Source organism: Microtus ochrogaster, linkage group LG1, assembly GCF_000317375.1.
Source record: "Microtus ochrogaster isolate Prairie Vole_2 linkage group LG1, MicOch1.0, whole genome shotgun sequence".
In the NCBI taxonomy this organism is placed as follows: domain Eukaryota; kingdom Metazoa; phylum Chordata; class Mammalia; order Rodentia; family Cricetidae; genus Microtus; species Microtus ochrogaster.
The window spans coordinates 35,102,233-35,123,970 of NC_022027.1; the positions used below are offsets into that span (position 1 = coordinate 35,102,233).

General features: G+C 34.8%; 1 protein-coding gene across 1 annotated transcript in view; it reads left to right on the top strand.

Moving 5' to 3' along the window:
• Uba6 (ubiquitin like modifier activating enzyme 6) overlaps nucleotides 1–21,738 on the top strand; it is a 62,340-nt gene that overhangs the window by 24,244 nt on the left and 16,358 nt on the right. Inside the window, exons 14-26 of the mRNA XM_005359419.3 lie at nucleotides 2,406–2,549; nucleotides 3,716–3,783; nucleotides 6,878–6,956; nucleotides 8,050–8,130; nucleotides 11,330–11,407; nucleotides 12,660–12,841; nucleotides 14,091–14,196; nucleotides 15,907–15,996; nucleotides 16,087–16,167; nucleotides 16,869–16,997; nucleotides 18,465–18,516; nucleotides 18,605–18,668; nucleotides 19,576–19,645. Of these exons, the coding sequence (XP_005359476.1) occupies nucleotides 2,406–2,549; nucleotides 3,716–3,783; nucleotides 6,878–6,956; nucleotides 8,050–8,130; nucleotides 11,330–11,407; nucleotides 12,660–12,841; nucleotides 14,091–14,196; nucleotides 15,907–15,996; nucleotides 16,087–16,167; nucleotides 16,869–16,997; nucleotides 18,465–18,516; nucleotides 18,605–18,668; nucleotides 19,576–19,645 (1,224 nt within the window). The remainder of the gene's footprint in view (nucleotides 1–2,405; nucleotides 2,550–3,715; nucleotides 3,784–6,877; nucleotides 6,957–8,049; nucleotides 8,131–11,329; nucleotides 11,408–12,659; nucleotides 12,842–14,090; nucleotides 14,197–15,906; nucleotides 15,997–16,086; nucleotides 16,168–16,868; nucleotides 16,998–18,464; nucleotides 18,517–18,604; nucleotides 18,669–19,575; nucleotides 19,646–21,738) is intronic.

The window sequence follows — 21,738 nt, forward strand, 5'->3', positions numbered from 1 at the left end:
TCATAGATATCTAGAAATGTATTCATTTTTTCTAGATTTCCTAAATTATCAGTATATTTTTTATAGGTATTTCTTATTCCCCTGCATTTCAGTTTTCTCTGTGTAACACACTGTTTTCTTCTCTAGTTTTAGTGATTTGAGTTTCCTCCCCTCTCCTTCCTTTTGGTCATTTTGGCAGTATGTCAACCGTTTATCCTTCCACAGAATTAACTCTTTGTGTCATTATTTTGATTTCTACTGTGTTAATTTCTGGTCTGCATTACTTATATGTGTAGATGGAAGTTTCTGTCCCGGTCCTGTAGTTATTCAGTCCCAAACAAACACACAGAGACTTTTATTAATTATAAACTGTATGGCCTATTGCACAGGCTTATTACTAACTAGTTCTTACAACATAAATTAACCCATTATTCTTATCTATGTTTAGCCACATGGCTTGGTACCTTTTCTCAGTAAGGCTTTCTCATCTTGCTTCCTTTGCATCTGGCTGGTGACTGCATCTTATCCAGAATTCTCCTAGTGTGGTCACCCCGCCTATACATACATACATATATATTCCTGCCTGGATGCTGGCCAGTCAGCATTTTAATTAGCCAGTACAAGTGACAAATCTTCACAGTGTACAAGAGCATTATCCCACAACATCTGTGTTATAACTGATCTGCGTTACTTCTAGTACCACTTCATTTTCTTTGATTTCAGTTACTGGGTTGTCTTGCTGTTCATATTTCTGTGTTTATACATTTCACTTGTACATCTGTTGGGAGATACGTCTTTTTCTGGCTTTGTATGATGGTATCTGGGAATTCTTCTCTTGAACTCTTAATCCTCACTGCTGCTCAAGGAGAGCTGACCATAGTAATGCCAGTAACAATTCAAGAGCAAACCAGACACATAAAGTTTTTAAAACAAGTCAATTAGAATATAAATTACACACCTAATAGAAGACAGGAAATACTTTAGGAATTAGGATGAGTTAAGATGTAAAAGTATTAAAAATTAAGAAATAAGATGATAGAGAAAGGAAAAGATAGAAAGCAAGATATGTTAGGAAATAGAAGGTATTGGTGTAGTAGATAATGAATTAAAACAACAGAAAGGAGGATGATGTTTCTTCCTTGCTGAAGAGTTAGTAGGTGGAGTTGCTTCTTTTTATTCCCTCAGGTGTATCATTTTGCAGTGTGCTTGATGTAGGGGACAAGAGTGTAGTAAGTTCTTCTCTCTCTGAACTCCAGGGGGATTAGACTGGGACAAGCTGTCTTCAGCTCGGTCCTCTGACTACTGCTTCCTGAGTCGTACAAGACACGAGTCACAGTGCTCACACTGTTCCTCTCAGCTGAAGCTAGGACTTTCTGGTTAGATGCTGTTTGACATGAGAGGTGCTCTCCTGCTACAGGCACAGCCGTGAGAAATGCCCAAACAGTGGCTGTGTTTCTACAGTGTCTCTGGGGCTCTGAGATTGGGTAGAGAGCAGTGAGGCAGAAGCTTTCAGTGCTGGTGAAATGCTTGCAGAGGAATCCTTCATGCCCAGCTTCCCAGCTGTGCCATCTGCTTCCTTCTGCAGTGCAGGTGGACCTCCCATCGCACAGACATGGACATACTGATTCTCAGGGTGCTCGCCTAGCCAGTGTAGATGGGGAGACCTTTGGGCTTAGAGATGTATTAACAAAAACAACAAAAGCCCAACTTGATTAAAAAAAAAGAAGAAGACCTTTCTGAGGATGATTCTCAACCATTGTTCCAGGGAGCGAGTTCAGAACCACGGGAGTCCCTTCTGCACAGGTCACAACTTGCTACCTTCCTAAGAGGATTCCCCTTCCCTACTGTTCTGCAGTGTTCAAAATGAGAATTCAGTGTTTCCTCACAAATCTAAAGTTTTAGTTTCTAGATGTATACTTGATGTTGTATATGTGTGTAAAGGTTATATATATACACAAAGCCTTTAAAAAGAGAAAATAGAAAACCTTTTTTGAAATCGTTTTTGTTCTGTCATTTTTGTTGGTGGTGGTTGTTCTTTACTTATTCTTTTTTGGGTTAAAGTTTTTTCTTTAGTTTTATAAACTTAAAATTCCAATTATTTTTTTATGTAGCTAGCTTTGTAGGACTGTTCTTTTAGCAAAAACTATAAATTGAAAATAATCATTTTACTCTAAATGGTAGAATAGACTACAGTCAGAAAAGCGAATAAAGTGAATAGAGGCTAGTAAATAAAAAAGCTTCTTAAGGCAACATGAAAATTGGTATTTTTATCATGAGATTAAAATATTTTTATTTAGGAAGGAAATCAAGTCGTTTGGGGGTTTTGTTTGAAGTTAAGTTCTAATAATATTGGTAATTAGTCATTGAAGTCACAGGTACCGTGAGAATACTGTTCGTATTGCTGTGGTCTGTGGTTTGTGTTTCAGCCTGAAGTGAATCATGACATTGTGCATTGGCTCTCTTGGACTGCTCAAGGCTGTTTATCCCCACTTGCTGCAGCAGTGGGAGGTGTTGCCAGCCAAGAAGTATTAAAAGCTGTGACAGGGAAGTTTTCTCCTTTGTGCCAATGGGTTAGTTCACTTTTTTCCTATTTCTTTACATTTTAAGTTGAGTATTTCTATCCATAATATGAACGTATTGTTAATTATAATGTATAAATATATTAGAAAAGGCAAGTGACATAATTTCATAATTGAAATTCTAAAACTTAATTCTTTAGTCAGAACTACCAGGTGAATATATTTTGTCACCAGTTGTTCTCTAAGATGTATTTTCTATCACATAAAATAATAAGTTTTCTATGCTATAGTTTTTCTTTCATTCACTTGGGCTCTTGAACTTGTTCTGTAGAAATTTTGCCATCACAAACCTTTAGGCTTCATTTTTGATATCACCTAAAGATGGAGGATGTATGAATGGTGTAAATATAAGAGCCATGTAAGATAAAAAAAATCACAAGCACTAAAAACACTCCATCTGTTACCAGAAGGAAACTAATTGGCAAAAAGTGTGCACACATTCTTCAGGTCTTTTCTGTTTGAGTTTTTAACATTGCACCCACATGTACCATTTTCCTACTAAATTATTTTAAATAGATAACAAGTTGATTGGTGGAAGTTAATATCATATGAAATATAAGTTATGCTATTAATATAGTTATTTTATAAAGGTAAACATTTGGTTATGTTTAAATTTAAAATGAGTTGTTTATGAGTAAGACTGGATTCTTTTAATTGTTATTGAAGTAAATTCTTTTTTATACTAAAAATGTTGAAACTTTTCCCGGATCTTTTTTTCTATAATTATGTATGTGGTTAAAGATGACATAAAATATATCCAGTTGGAAAGTAGGTCCAGAGTGGGTACTTTCTTCTCAAGCTAATCGTACTGCTTATTCAAATGTAACTAAAATTGAGTAGGACTTCCAGAGGTTTTCTGTAGTTATGAAAAACAGAATTTGAGGTAAAACTTTCTCTGAAGGTTAAAAAGCAAATTACCCTTGGGATGGATGAGTGACATGAGTTGAATTACTTTGTAACAGTTCTTTCAGGTTTCACAGGTTTTTTTAAAAATATATATTATAAACATTTTTCTGATATTTTACATTGAATTGCCATTTTGTTATCTCTTCTCATGATTAAATAACTATCAGAGAAAAGCAGGGATTTTTTTTTTTAGTGATTTAAGTTTTATGCATAGTTTTTGTTTTTTTGTTTTTTTTTACTTTCTGTCTCAGTTGTATCTTGAAGCAGCAGATACTGTCGAATCCCTAAGCAGTCCTGTTCGTGAAGAGTTCCTCCCACGGTAATGCTCAAAATCTAATTTTTTTCTTAGTATCTCTTTAAGAAGCAAGAGATTCAGCAGTTTTGCATAAACATGTATCTGTCTTAGGTGTCTCTCCTCCTGATGTTTTTCTTCTTGACTTGTTTTTTCTCTGCCTAGTGGGTAAATATTATAGTAGTGTCATGATTTGTTAATACATGATCCATAGTGATAAGGAGTTTTAGATTTTATCCACTGAGAATAATTAACATTTAAATGTTATATTAGTGTAAAAGATTGATAAATGTCATTTTTTTATATAAACCATTCTCCATTTGAGGCTATAAGTCTTTTTCAAAATCAGTTAAAACTTTAGAAATTTTATTATGCCAGAAAAATCACATCTCTCAGAGGTTTGCCTTCAGTTTAAATGAGTTAGTAACTCCAAATGCCTCCCATCGACTCTGCTAAGAACTTTTTTAAATATTATGATCTTAGTAGTTCTTTTTCTTGAATACAGTAGTTCCTCTTTATATGCAGTTTAACTTCTTGATGTTTTAGTTACCTGTGAAATATCAAAAATTAAGAAATGGAAAAGTGCAGAAATAACTATTGATAAATTTAAATTGCATATAGTTGGGTATAGAGTAATAACGCACACTGTCTTTTCTGGGCTATGACTCATCCTTCTGTCTGCCCATAAATCGTTTAGACGTTATCTCTGTTGATAGCAGAGTTTCTCATGTTCAAAGTAAGCTTTGTGGTTGTTTGAAGTGAACAATGTGCTTCAAATACAGTAGTGATAGTACTGGCAGTGATAATATACCAAGGAGAAGAAAGTAACATGCAGTCTTTATAGGAGAAAAATCAATGTTTTTAATCTAAGAAATCAAAAACAGGTGTAAGATGGTATCTCAGTTGTTTTGATTTTCATTTAAGAGTGTTAAACAATTCTTTAAGTGTATTTTAGCCATTTCTCTGTTTAGATCTGTGTCCCATTTTTTAATTGGGTTATGTGGTATTTTGATACCTAGTTTTTTGAGTTCTTTGTGTATTTTGGAGATCAGCCGTCGGTCAGATATAGGGTTGGTGAGGATCTTTTCCCATTCTGTAGGCTACCGTTCGTTGTCTTATTGCCAGTGCCCTTAGCATCAAAGAAGCTTCTCAGTTCCAGGAGGTCCCATTTTTTAATTGTTATCTCAGTGTCTGTGCTACTGCTGTTCTATTCAGAAAGTGGTCTCCTGTGCCAATGCATTCAAGGCTTCTTCCCACTTTCTCTTCTTCTCAGGTTCAGTGTAACTGGACTTATGTTGAGGTCTTTGATCCACTTGGACTTGAGTCTTGTGCATGGAGATAGATATGTATCTATTTCCCTTCTTCTACATGTTGACATCCAGTTATGCTAGCACTGTTTGTTGAAGATGCTTATTTTTTTCCATTATATATTTTTGGCTTCATTGTCAAAAATCAGGTGTTCATAGGATGTAGATTTCTATCAATGTCTTCGATGTGATTCCATCCAACCACATGTGTTTTTATGCCAATACCAAGCTGTTTTTATTACTATAGCTCTATTCCGACCTAGACCCTCTACATGTATGTATATGACACTTAGGTAGCTTGGTCTGTTGGTAAGTGATCTCACTGTTGGGCAGTGAGATCAGGACCTGTCCCTGGTACTTAATTGGCTTTTGGGACCCTGTTCTCATGCTGGATTTCCCAGCCCAGCCTTTATAAAGTGTGAGGAGCTCAGTCCTACTACAACTTGATCTGCCTATGGGCCTTCTGAATGGAGACAGAGAAGGAGTGGGTGGATGGGGAGGGCAGGTAGATATGAGTAGGAGAGGAAGGAGAGAAAACTGGTCCATATGTAAAATAAAGGAAAAAATATTAATTAAAACAAAAAAAGCTTTACATTGAGGTTGTAAAGATTTGGTAAGTCTAGCAGCAGTAGTGGCCATGCACGTAGTTCAGGACAAACCTGGGTGTCATAAGCAAGACCCTGTCTCAACACAACTAAAAATAACTAAGCCAAAACTAAATTAAAACATAAGTTTTAGCTGGGCATGGTGATGGTGCACACCTTTACTCCTAGCATTTGGGAGGCATAGGCAGGCGGATCTCTGTGAGTTTGAGGCCATCCTGGTCTACACAGTGAGTTCTAGGATAACCAGGGATATACAGAGAAACCCTGCCTTGTAAAACCAAATAAATAAATAATTTTAGGAAGAAGAAATAATCTAACCACAACATTGCAAAGAAGTGGAAAGAAATGTGTTAATTTTTCTTTGGTATTCGGCCTACAGATATTACCACAGTGTGTGGTGTTATAAGTCTATAAATTATGTATACTATAAAAATTTAGTATGCTTAGGGATCAGTATAATCCAAAGTTTCAGGAATCCACTGATGATCTTAGGATGGATCCCTCATTATAAATTAAAGTCATCTTTACTTAAGTCTTTTCTACATTGGTAGGGTCTTTTCTCTTTCAAAGAAGGTAGTTCTCGTGAATTAAGGAAAAAAATTGTATATAAAATGGATTAATTAAAATATAATTACATCAACTCCCTCTTCCTTGTCCTCTCTCTGACCCTGTCAGTACACCTCACTCCCTCTCAAATTGATGCCCTTTTCTTTTCTAATTTGATTTATATATATATGCATAAATAACTAAACATATTCTGCTAAGTGCAGTTAGTGTGGTTTGTGTGTATTTGGGTTCAGGGTTGTTGGCTTTGTATCACCAATGAGGGGCTCTTCTCTGGCAGCGACCTCTTCCTCTTAGCGTCATTAATTTCCTCTGGATCTTTGTTTAGACGTGAGAAGGGATGAAGGAAACTTTTACAGTATGTTCTCCTTTAAAGCACAATACTAAATTGTTATTAAAAATAATAAAATGTGGCCGGGCGGTGGTGGCATACGCCTTTAATCCCAGCACTTGGGAGGCAGAGGCAGGCGGATCTCTGTGAGTTCGAGACCAGCCTGGTCTACAAAAGCTAGTTCCAGGACAGGCTCCAAAACCACAGAGAAACCCTGTCTCGAAAAAAAAAAACAAAATAATAATAATAATAATAATAATAATAATAAAAAAATGTATTTCTTGTGCCTGTTTTCTTGGTAAATGTTTCTCCAGAGGAGATAGATATGATGCCTTGCGAGCCTGCATTGGAGATACATTATGTCAGAAGCTTCACAATCTAAGTGTCTTCCTAGTAAGTATGAATAAGAATGGGGATAAGAAGTGTGTTCAACTGCTGTTTACTACCAACAGCTGGCTCTAAATGAGTGACTCACAAGTCATATAACCCCCAGAGCTTAAGATACTGACTCTCTGGCCCTTTCCATAAAACACTAGCCAATTCATAATCCAAGGAATATGCATTTCAAAATAAAATCTGAATATAATAGCTTTCAACATTAAATGATTTTCTAGAAGTATTTTTAAAATGTGGAGTTATTTTTCCTCACTAAATTAAGAAATGAGCAAATGTGTTCTCTTTAAAAAAAAGATTTATTTATTTATTTAAGTATACATTGTTCTGCCTGCCTGCATGTATTGCCTGCAGGCCAGAAGAGGGTACCAGATCTCATTTTAGATGGTTGTAAACTACCGTGAGGTTGCTGGAAATTGAACTCAGGACCTCTGGAAGAGCAACCAGTGCTCTTTAACTGCTGAGCCATCTCTCCAGCCCATATTCTCTTTTTAAAATGTCTTAAAATTGTGTGAGAGAGATTTTTCTCAAGAGCATAACTTTCTTGGCAAGTCTTAAAAATAATAGTTGATTTTAACAATCATTTCTATAAAGTAATATTTTAAAGATTAATAATTGCTATTGAGATTTTGCATGTAAATGGAACTTCTTATAATAATTCAATATCTGTTTTACTTAAAATTCTTAGTAGAATTGTCTTAAACTTCACCTTTCAGATCAACTGACAAATATAAAAGTAAAAAAAATATTTCATAGAGTAATTCTGGGTTTGGATGGGTTTTGTTGTTTTGTTTCTGCCATTGTTTTCTATCCTGTGTAAAAATGAGTTCTGTGTTCAGGGTTTTCTGTTTAGAGGAAGTGTTATAAATAGTACATTCTCCTTATTTGTTTGTGCTTTTTTTTGCCTTTGAGACACTTACAAGGTCTTATGAAACCTGTACAAGTACAATCTGTCACAAGTGAATCACAAATGGTCATTTTTTTAAAATAGTTTTTATTGTAATAGCATTTAAAAGAAAGCTGACTGAAAATGTTCCCTGTTGAGCAGGAATAGTTTTATCTTCTGACATTTATACTCTACTCTTTTCCATAGGTAGGGTGTGGTGCCATAGGCTGCGAAATGTTAAAAAACTTCGCCTTACTGGGTGTTGGTACAAGCAGAGAGAAAGGATTGGTAAGATACAAGGCTTTTGAGAGTTACACGTTTGTATTTCTGGTGTTGCGCTTTTCTAACTGTCTTTGACTATGCCAGCCTATGTTTCAAGTAGATCATTAAACTAAGAATTGGAAGATTTTAGTTGTCTTCTGGTCACTTTAAGTGACAAATTCTGTTTCTCTGTTCTTAACTTTCTGAAATTCTCAGAAACTGAAAATAGGCTATCTTTTCTTTTGTAGTCACTGTCCAGATCAAAATTATAAAGCAATGTTTATTGTCATAACTTTGCAAACTGAAAACCATGTTATTATTTTGTTACACTGTTGTTAAATATTAAGAATATTTAAACATGAGAGATGACATTAGCAAGTTGCAGAGAGCTAATATAGTTTAAATGGTGAGTTTCAGACAGAGGAATAGTAGATACTTTGGCATTTTACAGTTAAAATTTCTCAGATTGAGTTCATTGCAAAATAATGGGCATTTAAAATAATTTTTAGTAGTCGTTTTATCTTTTAAGATAAAAAATTTCATTACTGACTTCATATATTTATCTTGGTAACTACGAAGTTCGTATATTTAACTTAGTAAATAACAGTGACACTACACAGGTAACTGAAAAGTAGATGATAATTCACATTTTGTCTTATTCTAGTTTTACAAGGAATTCATTATTATCATAGCTATAAGAGGTACATATTTATATTTTCCATGCTTAGCATTTCCTAAATTGTGCTCCATAAACCATGAGTCTACTGACTTAAAAGTCATTTGATTTTAAAGAAAGAAGGAAAGGAAGAAAGAAAGAAAGAAAGAAAGAAAGAAAGAAAGAAAGAAAGAAAGAAAGAAAGAAAGAAAAGGAAAGAAAAATTCCTTTACTATAAACTTGTGGGTCACCTGAATTTTTGTTTTGTTTTTTGTTTGTTTTTGTTTTTCGAGACAGGGTTTCTCTGTGTAACAGCCCAGGATGGCTTTGAACTCACAAAGATCCACCTGCTTCTGCCTCCCGAGTTCTGGGATTAAAGGCATGTGCCACCGCCTGGCCCACCTGAATGTTTTAACTGTGTGAACAGTAACAGTGCTTTTAGTAGGTAAAGGTCTGGACAAGAGCTATAGTGAAGAAATCTATTGATAACAGACAGCAAAATAAAGCATGTAATGTCGGCAGGCCACAGTCACTCTGAATACAGAGACTTTCTATATCAAAACTGTAGTGTTCACAGACAGTCAAGATGGAAAGAGAAATCCCCAGGTACCTAAAATTAAGGGAGAAATGAAACCTTGAGTTAAACACCAAATACATTTTTTTCTTGTTCCCTTTTTGTCTAAAACTTCAAGTAGAAAGAGAAATCACTCACATTGTCTTAGACCATGTTCCATACCCATATATGGATCCAATGTTATATTGGGTAAAATTTAAAGCAGAGATGTTATTATAGAAAATTTAGGGCCGTTGAACTCTCCAGTCTTTTAAACAGGTGTAAAATTAAGTCAATAGCTATCCCTATAAACCCAGAGCACATACCCTCTGCATGGCAAACATTATCCATTGATGATTTACACTTTAAAAACTGAAACCCTGGCCTGGTGAGATGGCTCGTGAAGTAAAGATGCTGTCACCAAGCCTGTCGACCTGGTTTTAATCCCAAGGACCCACATGGTAGAACTGACTCCTACAAGTTATCCTTTGGCCTCTGCATACGCGCCCTGGCGTATAAATGCCCATACAGATACACATGCACAGACTCACTTCACATGTATTCCCTAGTGTGGCCTGTGCATGTGTGCTCATACACATAAATAAATAATGTGTAAATTAAAAAAACAGCCACCACAAAGAAAAATCTACATTAAAAAAATCTTTAAATTTAAAAATGATACGGAAAGTAGGAACACAAAACAAAAAGGAACATTGACAATTTTTCAAAATAGATTCTGCACACTCAGTAGATTTAATAATAGTGAAGTCGACAGTGTGCAGGAAGGGATTCTAAAAGAGACATCTGAGTAACAAGCAGTGCAAGACAGTAATGGAGGTTAGCTTTATAATGAAAGGGAAAAAATGCCTGTCAGCCTACATTTCTGTGTTTAATTATCTTTGAGAAAGGGCAGAGTAAAGGGTATGTGACATGTAAATGTAAGGTCTTTTACATGATGTAGATATGCATGAAGGATAAGCCATAAAATTTATGAACGTGCATGCTTAGATTTAAGTATGTGAAATGATTCATTTTTAAAATCTTTTAAAATCTTTTCTGACTTAAAATTGGGAAAAAAAATTTGAATCTTACTAAATTGTTTAGTTAGAACATGGAAAATTTAGATAACTTAAAGCTAATTTAGGGTTGTTTCTGTATGGGGAATTGAACCTAGGTCCTTGCACATGTTAGTCAAGTCCACCAAAACTAAGCTGAACTCTAAGCCCCCTTTTTATTTTACTTTTTTTTTTTTTTTCAGTCTCTTGCTGAATTGCCTAAGCTGGCCTTAAATTTACTTTGTAGTTTAGGCAGGCCTTGTAGGTAAAATCTTTCTACTTCAGACTCCGCAATAGCTGAAGTGATGTTTGTTCCAAAATTTGGAACTACATAAAAATGTTTGATTTACAAAGCTTCATGTCTTAGAAGCCCAGAATCAAAGACACAGTGAGCCTTTTTGTAGACACGGTTTCTCAACCATCATATTTGTACTTGTTAAATTGAAACACATAACCCTCTAACATAAAATTCTACAAAAAAGTAGGCACATAGATTAGGAAAATTACTAAAAGAAAAATCAGTGCACGAACACTAGTTAGCACTGAAACTGGAACCCGTGCTGAGCAGCACTGTACCTAGGCCAGTCTTCTTAAGTCTAACTGAGCTTTTGTTTCCTTTCATCTTTAAGAGTTAGTCTACGCTTTCTTAAGAGGCTAAATTGAAGTATTTTAGGCCTGTAAAATCAATCTGTGACACCTAGTTGACTGCTCTTAGAATGCAAATAGCCACAGACATAAAAAATAATTTAAAAAATACTCAATGGCCTTATAGTTTATAGATCTTGCCTTAGTTGGACTGTGCTCATTGACTAAATATTAATTGGTAACCTATGATAGCATATTATTGGCAACTTCAGAATTTTACTTTTGTAATGACTTTTACTAGAAAAATAATTTGAGGGTACTGTTCCAGTCATAGTGAGAAATGCAAAGCAAATTTGTTTTGTTCTCCTCTGATATAAGGTTACAGTTACAGATCCTGATTTGATAGAAAAATCCAACCTAAACAGACAGTTCCTGTTTCGTCCTCATCACATACAGGTTTGTTAATGTTTCTTCTCATAAATAAATAATGGTTGTCCTTTGTTAGACTCCTAAGAGAAGGAAAGACATGTCCTTTGGGAAGAACACAATGAAGAAAATAAAAATTTACCTTTCATGTATAATAAAGTTGGCTTTTGTATTGATTTTTAGATGTTAGTATTTGAGCTGGAAAACATGTGTAGTACTTTTGTAGTCGCTAGAGTGTTTCCGTAAACAAGCCCTCTAATTTCAGGCTTGAAAGCACAGATTTTAACTCTACTTCTTGTTTCTTTTTGTTACAAAACAGGTAAGTTTAAGAGTTAGAATTTTAAATTGCTGTGCTATTTTTATTTAATATCCCTTTTATTGTAAAAAGACTACTAGTTTTTTTCCAAAGATTAAAATGTTTAAATCAGGAAAAGAGACAGGCAGTGCTTGGTAGCTCATTACTTTAATCAGTACTCTCAAGGGCATTGAGTTCCAAGCCAGCCCGGTCTACACAGTGAGTAAGAGGCTAGTCAGTTACTTGGTGAAACCCTGTATCAAATAAACAGTATAGAAAAGAAAGAAATGTATTAATCAAAAACATATTTTCCCTTTGTTGTCAACTCATTGTCAGTCTTACTTAGGAAATGAAGTTTAGACATGCTCTGAACAGATGGACCACACCAGTATCATGGTTAGCCTGATATCCTCTTACGCATATAAAAACAAAGGACATGGCAATGGAGCCTCTTGTGAATTAAAATATCGATTAAAACAATTCATTTTGTGCATTATCTCTAGGTGAACAATGAAGACCTCTTTATTAATTTCCTGAGTTCTAAGAGCTTCTGACATTGTTTTTACAGTAAAAAATAAAAGATGTTAGCTTCATAGAGACAGAAAGACCATTATTAGATCAGACGCCTAAATTCAATTTAAGAGTTAGCTGCTCTAAAGGAATATAGATTCAGAGCCTGTATTCAAAATGGACCTTCATGCCCCTGAAATAACACAAAGATTCAATGATGGCTAATAAAACTGTAATTTTTAAAATATTGTTTTTAAGACTTAAATAGCATTTTTTTAATATTTTTAAACTCTCTAAAACACTTTGCTAAAGAATGAAAATTGTTTAGATTGTTAGCGTGTAAATTATTTGAGCTAGTTTCATTGCCTTGTTGTCACCTCATATATATTCCAAATGATTAGTATATGTAAATTCAGTCATAGTTCATCTTTTCTGTTTAACATTTATTCCTTCTGTTTTTATTTGTTATTTGTTTAGAAACCTAAAAGCTATACTGCTGCTGAAGCAACTCTGAAAATAAATCCTCAATTAAAAATAGATGCACATCTGAACAAAGTTTGTCCTGCCACTGAGATTATATACAGTGATGAATTTTACACTAAGCAAGATATCATTATTACAGCACTAGATAATGTGGAAGCCAGGAGATATGTAGACAGGTATGTTCTTGAGATTCAAGTCCATAAAGAACTACTTTCCATTTTTAGTTTTGTTTTTCACCCTCACTTTTTAGAAAATTACCAAATTTTCTGGTTCTTTTTTATGTCACTCTAATAGTACTACTCAAATTCAAGCATGCTGATGGTTTCCTAGTATATCTAGAAGAATTCAGTATTGGTAAAACAACCTAAATGTTCTTCATGAAATACCTACCACCTGGCCATTGCTCCCGTGTTTAATGTGCCCAGTCTTCCCTGGCTCTCCTTATTCTGGCTGTCTATGCCTTCTCTAGGGTCTTGAAAGGCCTTTTTACCTTAGGAACTAAACTGTTTTTTGGCGTGAGGAATTTGTATTTCTCTTCCTCCAGAATTCTTCCCCCCAAATGTACCTGCCTGTTCTTTCCTTTAAGCTATTCCCTTATCTTTCAGTTTTAGACTAAATATCTTTCTTAAAGCAGATGTTATCTGCTTTCTTAATACTTTTTCATTGTGGTACTTACTTTTTATTTTTACATATGTGTTTACTTAATGTTTGTTTCCTCCCTAAATCTTCCATGCAGAGACCATTTCTTTTCCACCACTATATCTTCAGTGCCAGTCATCTGATTTCATTCAGTGTGATTTATAAAGTCAGTTGTTGAATGAATCATTATTTGATTACAATGTTAGGTTAGCATTTGTCAGAGAAGGTTTACCAGTTGAGAAATGAGAAAAGATGAATCTTGAGCAGAAGAAAGAAGAAGTAGGGGGGGAAATTGCATTTGTTTTTGGGTGTTTATGTGTTAGAGGGACCATATACAAAAAAAAAAAAATTAAGAAAAACATGACTAATGAAAGCATTTAGCTAATCTTGTTTGGAATAAAGACAGAAAATACAATGAGGTAGAACGTAGAGTCTGATAATAAATAATAAATAGAAAGTAAGTGAAGATAGAATAACATAGTTAATAATTAAGGTGGAAATAGACGTTTAAAAGTTCCAGAATTTAGTAAATAGAAAGAATCAAAAATTACTAGGTTGTCTCGAAAAACCAAAAAAAAAAAAAAATTACTAGGTTGAACAGCAAGTTTTATATGTGTAATAGAGCTAGGAAGTAGAACTGTTACGTGGGCCATGTTCTGTTTCCTACAAGAGAGCGTTCAGAAGTTATCAACATGTGGAATATTAAATAAACAGCAGGAGCTGCCCTCTCTTTACTATTTATTGCTTACTTTTGTGTTTGTTTTTGCATGTTTTGTCTCCAAATAGCCGTTGCTTAGCAAATCTCCGGCCTCTCCTAGATTCTGGAACAATGGGCACAAAGGGACACACTGAAATTATTGTACCTCAATTGACTGAATCCTATAATAGTCACGTGAGTCAGTATATTCAATAAATGTCTGTCTTTTTATGTCATAGTTTTGTCCTCATTGAGGAATCAGTAAATTTGACTCTGCTTTGTTAATCTTGGTTTTAGCTCTGACAGTCAGGTTATATGTGCATCTGCATTTTTAAATCTGTTGAACCCACGTTTTAAGGGTACAAGGGGATGCCTATGTGAAGGTCAGAGTTCAATGTCAGGTATCTTTCTCTATTGTACTCTTATTTTTTGAGACAAGGCCTCTCACTGAGCTCAGGAAGCCTAGATTTGTCTCAGCTGACTAGTGAGCAAGGGCCAAGGATTCCCCAATGTTACCACCCCCTTCCATCCCCTCAAACTCCTCCTCCCCAGTCCTTGCCTCTCAATACTGGATTACAGGCACATACCTCCACACTCATTTTTTCATGGGTGCTCGATAACAAAAGTAGGTCCTCAGGCTCACACAACCAGCCCTCTGTGAACTGAGCTATCTCCCTGGTCCCTAAATCCAGTTGTTAGAAATCATCACAAGTATTTGACCTTTCTGTAATAATCTTTTCACTATCTCTCAGAACTTCTAAGTTTTCTAACAACCCTAGAGTTTAAAAAGCTTTTAGAAGCAATTTAACTTTTGTATTGATAATAGAACTGTCACCAAAGACTTAGTGATCTTTTGGTTTTAGTGTATAAGATACAGGCTGGCATATAAAAAAATGAAGAATACAAGTATAATAGCTATGTATTCATTTCTACTGTTTATCTTTATTAAGAATTTCTGCATTATTAGAAATACTTGTGAAAGCTGGTAATATTCCCAGAATCTACCTGGAAAAATCAGATTTTTTCAGTGATGGAACCAAACTGTATGTATATGTCTATTTTAAGTAATGGAAAAATGTAACAGTTTTAACCCCCATAAATGATTTTACAATATTGCTCAAGTTGAGACTCTGGGTCTAGGAAATAATTGTAGGCTTTGTAAATTTTAAAATGGACAATTCAGGTAAAAAAAATTCAAGGTATATGGTTTTTATAAGTATCAATGTCCCTTGATTTAAGGAATATATTTGAGTTAGTAAATTTTTTTAATTCTTAGGGTTCACTGTTTTCCCATTTTCTTTCATGAAGTACATTGGTACATGTAATGATGACAATACAATAGATTTACATAGTTTAATCTATTGTATTAGACAGGAGGGAAATGATGATATGTAAAATCCCATGGGAAGGTTTTCACAGTAGGGAATTCTTTAATTCTGCTACTTCTGCTAAAATTTCTCTAATTTTTTTTTAAATTTAAAATCATTGTAAAACAATATAATATTATTGATAATATCCCTCTTTGAATTATGAAAAGTTAGTGGTAGCTTATATATCAGCAAATTAAAATAGATATTTTTAAGTAAAAAGACATAATTGAGTCATTTTTGGCTGAGTAGGCTGTAGAAATGGCGTCTAATAGACAAGGAGATCTTTAGTGGTGCTTTTTCTAGTGAGACACCTTAATCATTCCCCATTTATTTAATACCCATTTCCTCTAGGAAAACACCAAGCTTGATTCTCAAATGTTTTTCTTCATGTAGAGACCTGGAGTATTCAGAGAACTTATATATTAAGGATTCTTGAATCACTTTCCAAAGTAGGAAGTAATGTTGTAAAATTTTACATGTCACACCACACAAGTACCCAGCAACAAATAATAATGGGATTTTTATTTTTCAATAGCGGGACCCCCCAGAAGAGGAAATACCATTTTGTACTCTGAAGTCCTTTCCAGCTGCTATCGAACATACTATCCAGTGGGCAAGAGACAAGGTAAAAATTCTTAATAAACTTGTCCTCTATAAATAAGAAAAGGCAATATTATAACTTCTACATATACTTGTAACTTTTTTTTCTTTACAGTTTGAAAGTTCCTTTTCGCACAAGCCTTCATTGTTTAACAAATTTTGGCAGACCTATCCTTCTGCAGAAGAAGTCTTACAGGTAAAGGTCAATGCCTTTTACTACAGACCTATATTTTGTCATTATAACCTTGTTTTCCAGGTACTTGAAAATAACAAAACCTTCCTACAGAAATAAGAGTGGTCAAAAATTTCATCACAGTGAAATGTCACCTGGAATCTTGAAATTGGGTCACTGATAGCCTTTGTTAGTTTAATGGAACTGTATGACATTATCACTGTTGGACCTTCAAACAGTAGTTTTTGTTGTACAACCTAATGAGAGTGTGATAATATTGATAGAGCAACAGATAATCAAAGGGTTGGTAAACTGTCGGAACAAAGTTCAGGTTAATTCAAGTAAAAATATCCATGACTGGACACTAATCTTATTGTTCTCATAAAAGGTCCAGTTTGCACTAACTACTATTCCTAGGACTCCATATACTAAAGACCTCTTGGGTACTTAGTTTCTTACACATAGGAAAACATGAAGGTGTGTTGTGAATTAAGAAACACCAAAGCTGAAATTTCATTTGCTGTCTGCTCCTATTCTACTCATAATGGAAAAAAAAACAAAAAACGAAAGAATGAGAGATGTGGACTTGAGGCAAAAAAGGGGGGGAGGGTAAAATTAAAATACTAAACCTGTGAATCCATCTTTGGGCTTTGACTCATACTTTTGGAATGTGCTTATGCTTGTAATTGGAAAGTGTTTTATTTTCTATTTTCCTTTTCTTCTAGAAATTGCAAAATGGACAGAGTTTAGAAGGTTGTTTTCAAGCTATTAAGCTACTTAGCAGAAGACCTAGAAATTGGTCCCAGTGTGTAGAATTAGCAAGATTGAAGTTTGAAAAGTATTTTAACCATAAGGTAGGTATACATTCTGAGACATTAAGCAAAGATCTGTAATTTGCTTATTTATTATTAACATCCCTGACTTAAAGTATCTGTTGTTTTCTTTCACCAGGCCTTTCACAGATAAATAGTAAGTTAGCTGAGAGTGAAGACTAGGATATGACCAGTTTCTCTTTGGATGTTACTAATTAAAGCATTTAGTTTTCACTTACTGGCTTGATTGTCAGCTATACATCGAACTGACGCTCAGTACAAAAGTGGGTTTTGGATAGCTTTTCTTTTTAGGTAATTGGAATGTATTATTCCCTTTCTAAAGAAGTTTGTTCAGAATAGAAACAATGGACTGATAAATCAGATGGAGATTTTGTTCGAATTTTACATTTTCCAATCGTAACTCATAAACACATCTTATGTGTTTTGTCTAAAACGATTAAGCATACATCGCACAGTGTAGTGGTAGCATTAAATAAGCTAATCACATAAAGCATTTAGGGTAGGCCAAGGGCAAGTATTCAGTAACGCTACCTATTGTTCTTGTTTGCAGTCACTTAGCTAACAGACTGTGTCCTCTACCTTCTAATCCCTTCCTTAGGTCTTTACGTATGCGTTCATCTTTTAAACATAGTCTTGAAGTACACACTTGTCTTTCCCTTCCTACATGGTGTGCTTTTTAGAGAAATGTACTCACATCTCACCAGGAAATAGACTTCCTATTCCACCTGATTTTATCACGGTTTCTCTTGTTTTCTTTTGTTTCTCTTTACTCTTTTTAGTTTATAGCTTTTGTGAGTGTGTTTTTGTTTGGTTGGGGTTTTATTTTTAATATGACATTTTAAATTATTTATTGAAAGTTGGGGTATGCTCATGTGGAGGTTAAAAGGCAAATTACAGGGGTCATTTCCATCTACCATGTGGGTCCTAGGGACCAGTCAGGTACTGTGCTTGGCAGTAAATAGCTTTGCCTGCTGAGCACCAGCCCTGTTTTGATTGATTTTTTATTATTATTGTTGTTGTTATTGCTGTTGAAAAAATGAATCATGGAAATGAGAGTATAATGTCCACAGTTATTATCTTTCACCTAGATTTAAGTATTATTAATTTACAGATCTATATTACATTCTTACCCTCTTCCATTCACATTTATAGTGTTTTGAAATGCTGAATGCCATTTGTTTATATTTATTCTAAAGATTAGCTCTTAGAAAAAAGCAAAATTATGAGGAAGATATACCATTTGTACAAAACGAGTGAAGCAGTCAGTATTCATTCATGTTTGTTATAAGAAAGCTCTAATGACAGGACAGGAGAAAACATAAAAGCTTTTGTGCCTGACTACAAGACCTCACTGTCTATCTTTTATTTTGTCTTGTTTGACTTATGAAGACTGAGAATATATGAACAAAGCATATATTTTTTTTAATTTCAGGGTTTTTTTCTTCAGATAGCAACAAATAATAGGATTTTTTATTACTTTTTTTTCAGGCTCTACAACTTCTTCACTGTTTTCCTCTTGACACACGATTAAAAGATGGCAGTGAGTATAAGTATTGAGAAGAAATCATAATGTACCTTACTGGATATGATCAGTATTTGTTGAAAACAATATTTCATTTTTTTATCAGGTTTATTTTGGCAGTCACCAAAAAGGCCACCTTCTCCAATAAAATTTGATTTAAATGAAACTTTGTAAGTATATGTGTATATTTTCACTGTAAATATCTTAGGTGTACACTGCAAGGTCTTTCCCAAAGTTAGTGAGTTATTCTAGTCAACAGAGCCAGCCACATCCTTCCTACACACCACTTCTTTACGTGGTAAATAGCTATTGTTAGTAATACTACTCCATTCGAAACTAAGTCACCCCTACTTTTGCCCATAAGAAAATAAAATGATAACGAATGTTCTTACACTAAATAAAGCTAACATGCTTTGCTTAAGGTGGAAAATACAGTTAATACTAGCTGCCTAAGTTAATACAGGTATTATATGTATGGATATTATTATATGTTTATATGTATGGAGGTCTGTATGTGCACTGTTTTGAGATTGGCACTTAATATGTGTATATTCTCATCAGACACTTAACTTATCTTCACTAATCTTCCTTTCTACAAGTAGCGCTTTGCTTAATTTCCTAGCAGTTGCTTGCTACAGAATTCACGTTACATTATCATAAATTGCCTTCCCAATATGACATACCCATTTTTGTTTTTAAGTAAATTATTTTGCTTGTTTTAAACCTAATGTATTTTCATTCGTACCTGATAAATATTTTCTAATGGATTAAAAGGACTTTTCTCCAAGTATTCCAAATAGTTCTGCCTTTTTTTTCACTTCTTTCTTCACAGTATTGCTAGTGAATACTTGAATATTATGAGTTTTTGATAAGCATTTTTGTATCAAAAGAAAATTTGGTATTTTATTCTGTGTTTTAGTCTAAGTAGAATTTCATTGTCTTAACATTAAAAGGTGTAAAATTAATTATGAAATAAATTCTTTAAATGTAATTCTTAAGACTTAATACAAAGGTTGTATTTACTCTGACTTCTTTAAAATTGCCATTCAAACTGCTTTTTTATTTTCATTTCAAAAGGCATCTCAGTTTTCTTCAGAATGCTGCAAAACTATATGCTACAGTATATTGCATTCCATTTTCAGAAAAGGTGAGATCCTCTCCAGTGCCTAGCAAGTGATCAAAACCTGTGATGAATTGGTTGGTGGCGTCGAAATGTGTTTTTAGATCATAAGAATCATTCTTTTGTTGGTTTGTTTTGAGACATGAGCTCACATAGCTAAGACTGGTCCAGAATTTGCTGGGTAGCACAAATTCTAATTGATCTTTTTTTTTTTGAGAAAAAAAAAATTTCCGCCTCCTCCTAGCCTCCCACTCCTTTCACCCTCCCCCCACTCCTCTCCCCCTCCCTCTCAAGTCTGAAGAGCAGTCAGGGTTCCCTGCCCTGTGGAAAGTCCAAAGTCCTTCCCCCTCCATCCTGGTCTAGGAAGGTGAACATCCAAACTGGCTAGGCCCCCACAAAGCCAGAACAAGAAGTAGGATCAAAACCCAGTGCCATTGTCCTTGGCTTCTCAGCAACCCTCATTGTCCGCCATATTCAGAGAGTCCGGGTTTATCCCCTGCTTTTTCAGTCACAATCCAGCTAGCCTTGGTGAGCTCCCAATAGATCAGCCCCACTGTCTCCGTGGGTGGGTGCACCCCTCACGGTCCTGACTTCCTTGCTCATCTTCTCCCTCCTGTTCCTCATTGGTACTTTGGTAGCTCAGTCCAGTGTTCCAGTGTGGGTCTCTGTCTCTATCTCCATCCATCGCCAGATGAAGGTTCTATAATTGATCTTAATAAATAAAACCCAGAGTCAGACATTAGGGGGAGAAAGCTGAAGGATCAGAGAAGCAGAGCACCTCTACCAGTGCTCAGTCTGAAGGAGTGATCCTCAGACTGCACTGAGCTGTTGTCTTCTGCCTTACATTCCTCTCTCTGCCCAGCCATACTATTCCTGTCTCCACCTCCCTACTGTTGGGATTAAAGACATAGGATCTCCTTTGTGTGAGCTTTGTTTCTCTTTTAGACAGATTCAATCTCAGGTAGCTCTGAGTGGTCTTGAACTAACAGGACCCCTGCCTCTCTGTCTGCCTGGGTTAGAGGTGTGTGTCACCACTCCCTGGCCTCTGGTGACTTAGCTCTGCACTCTGATCTTCAGGCAAGCTTCATTTGTTAAAATATCACTGCAGCTGTGTAGCTGGGACTTGACGGGAGCGCGTCTTTCTGCTTTCACTTCATGAGTACTCTTATTACAGGCATGCATAACCTGCCCAACTAGAATCATTTTTTTGGATTGAAAAGGAAAAGCACATTTTATTTTGCTGTGTTACTGTCCATTCTAATTTGTAAAAGCTATCTACTTATTACAGTACTGGTAAATAGAAAATACTAATTTTTCTCTAATAATTTAAATGTTGAAATAATATTTGTGAAAAACAGTCATTAAGTAATAAAACTGTTTATGACTTGCTTACCTATTTCTGTTATCCTAGTTACTCTGAATTAGGAACCATGAGACATTTCATAGCAATTTAAAAATACTTTGTAGAGGTACTCTTTTTTTCCCTTTTAATGTTAACTTGTATACTTTTCCAGAAATCTAGAGTTGTCTTATTTTGATTTTTGTACCTTAGAAGCATACTCATTCTGTTAGATATCATCTTTTTTGCGTCACATCCAGCACGTTTGATGCAGTTTTGAGAGACAGCATATGTGCATAGGTTAGCTTTCTCTTTAAATGCATTTGGAGTTAAATAAACTCTGCCTTCAGGTAAACTGATTAAAGGAAAAAAAAGTTTTAGTTTTTTTGTCGTTATCATGTCTGAAACAGGGTTTTACTAAGTAGATGTACAGACCCTCCGAGACAAGCTTCAAATTTGTGATTCTTCTACTTAGCCTTTGAGCTGTTGGGATTACAGACATGTGCTGCCAAATCTGTATCTATATTTAACATGAATGTGCTTATCTTAGATGACTCCTGATAGAAAGTTAAGTCCCACATAAAGGTCTAGGAGTAAGCAAGTGTCCAGTCTTGTGTTACAAGTCTCAGCCAGCCTCAACAGCAGTATGTCTCCATTTCTCATGGGCGTTTCGTAGTAATAAATGTAGGTGCAGGCTCATCTAGATAAACTTGAATCGCTATTGTATCTTGCTTCTCAGTGTATGAATTTGATTAATTATTTTTTTAATTATTTATTATGT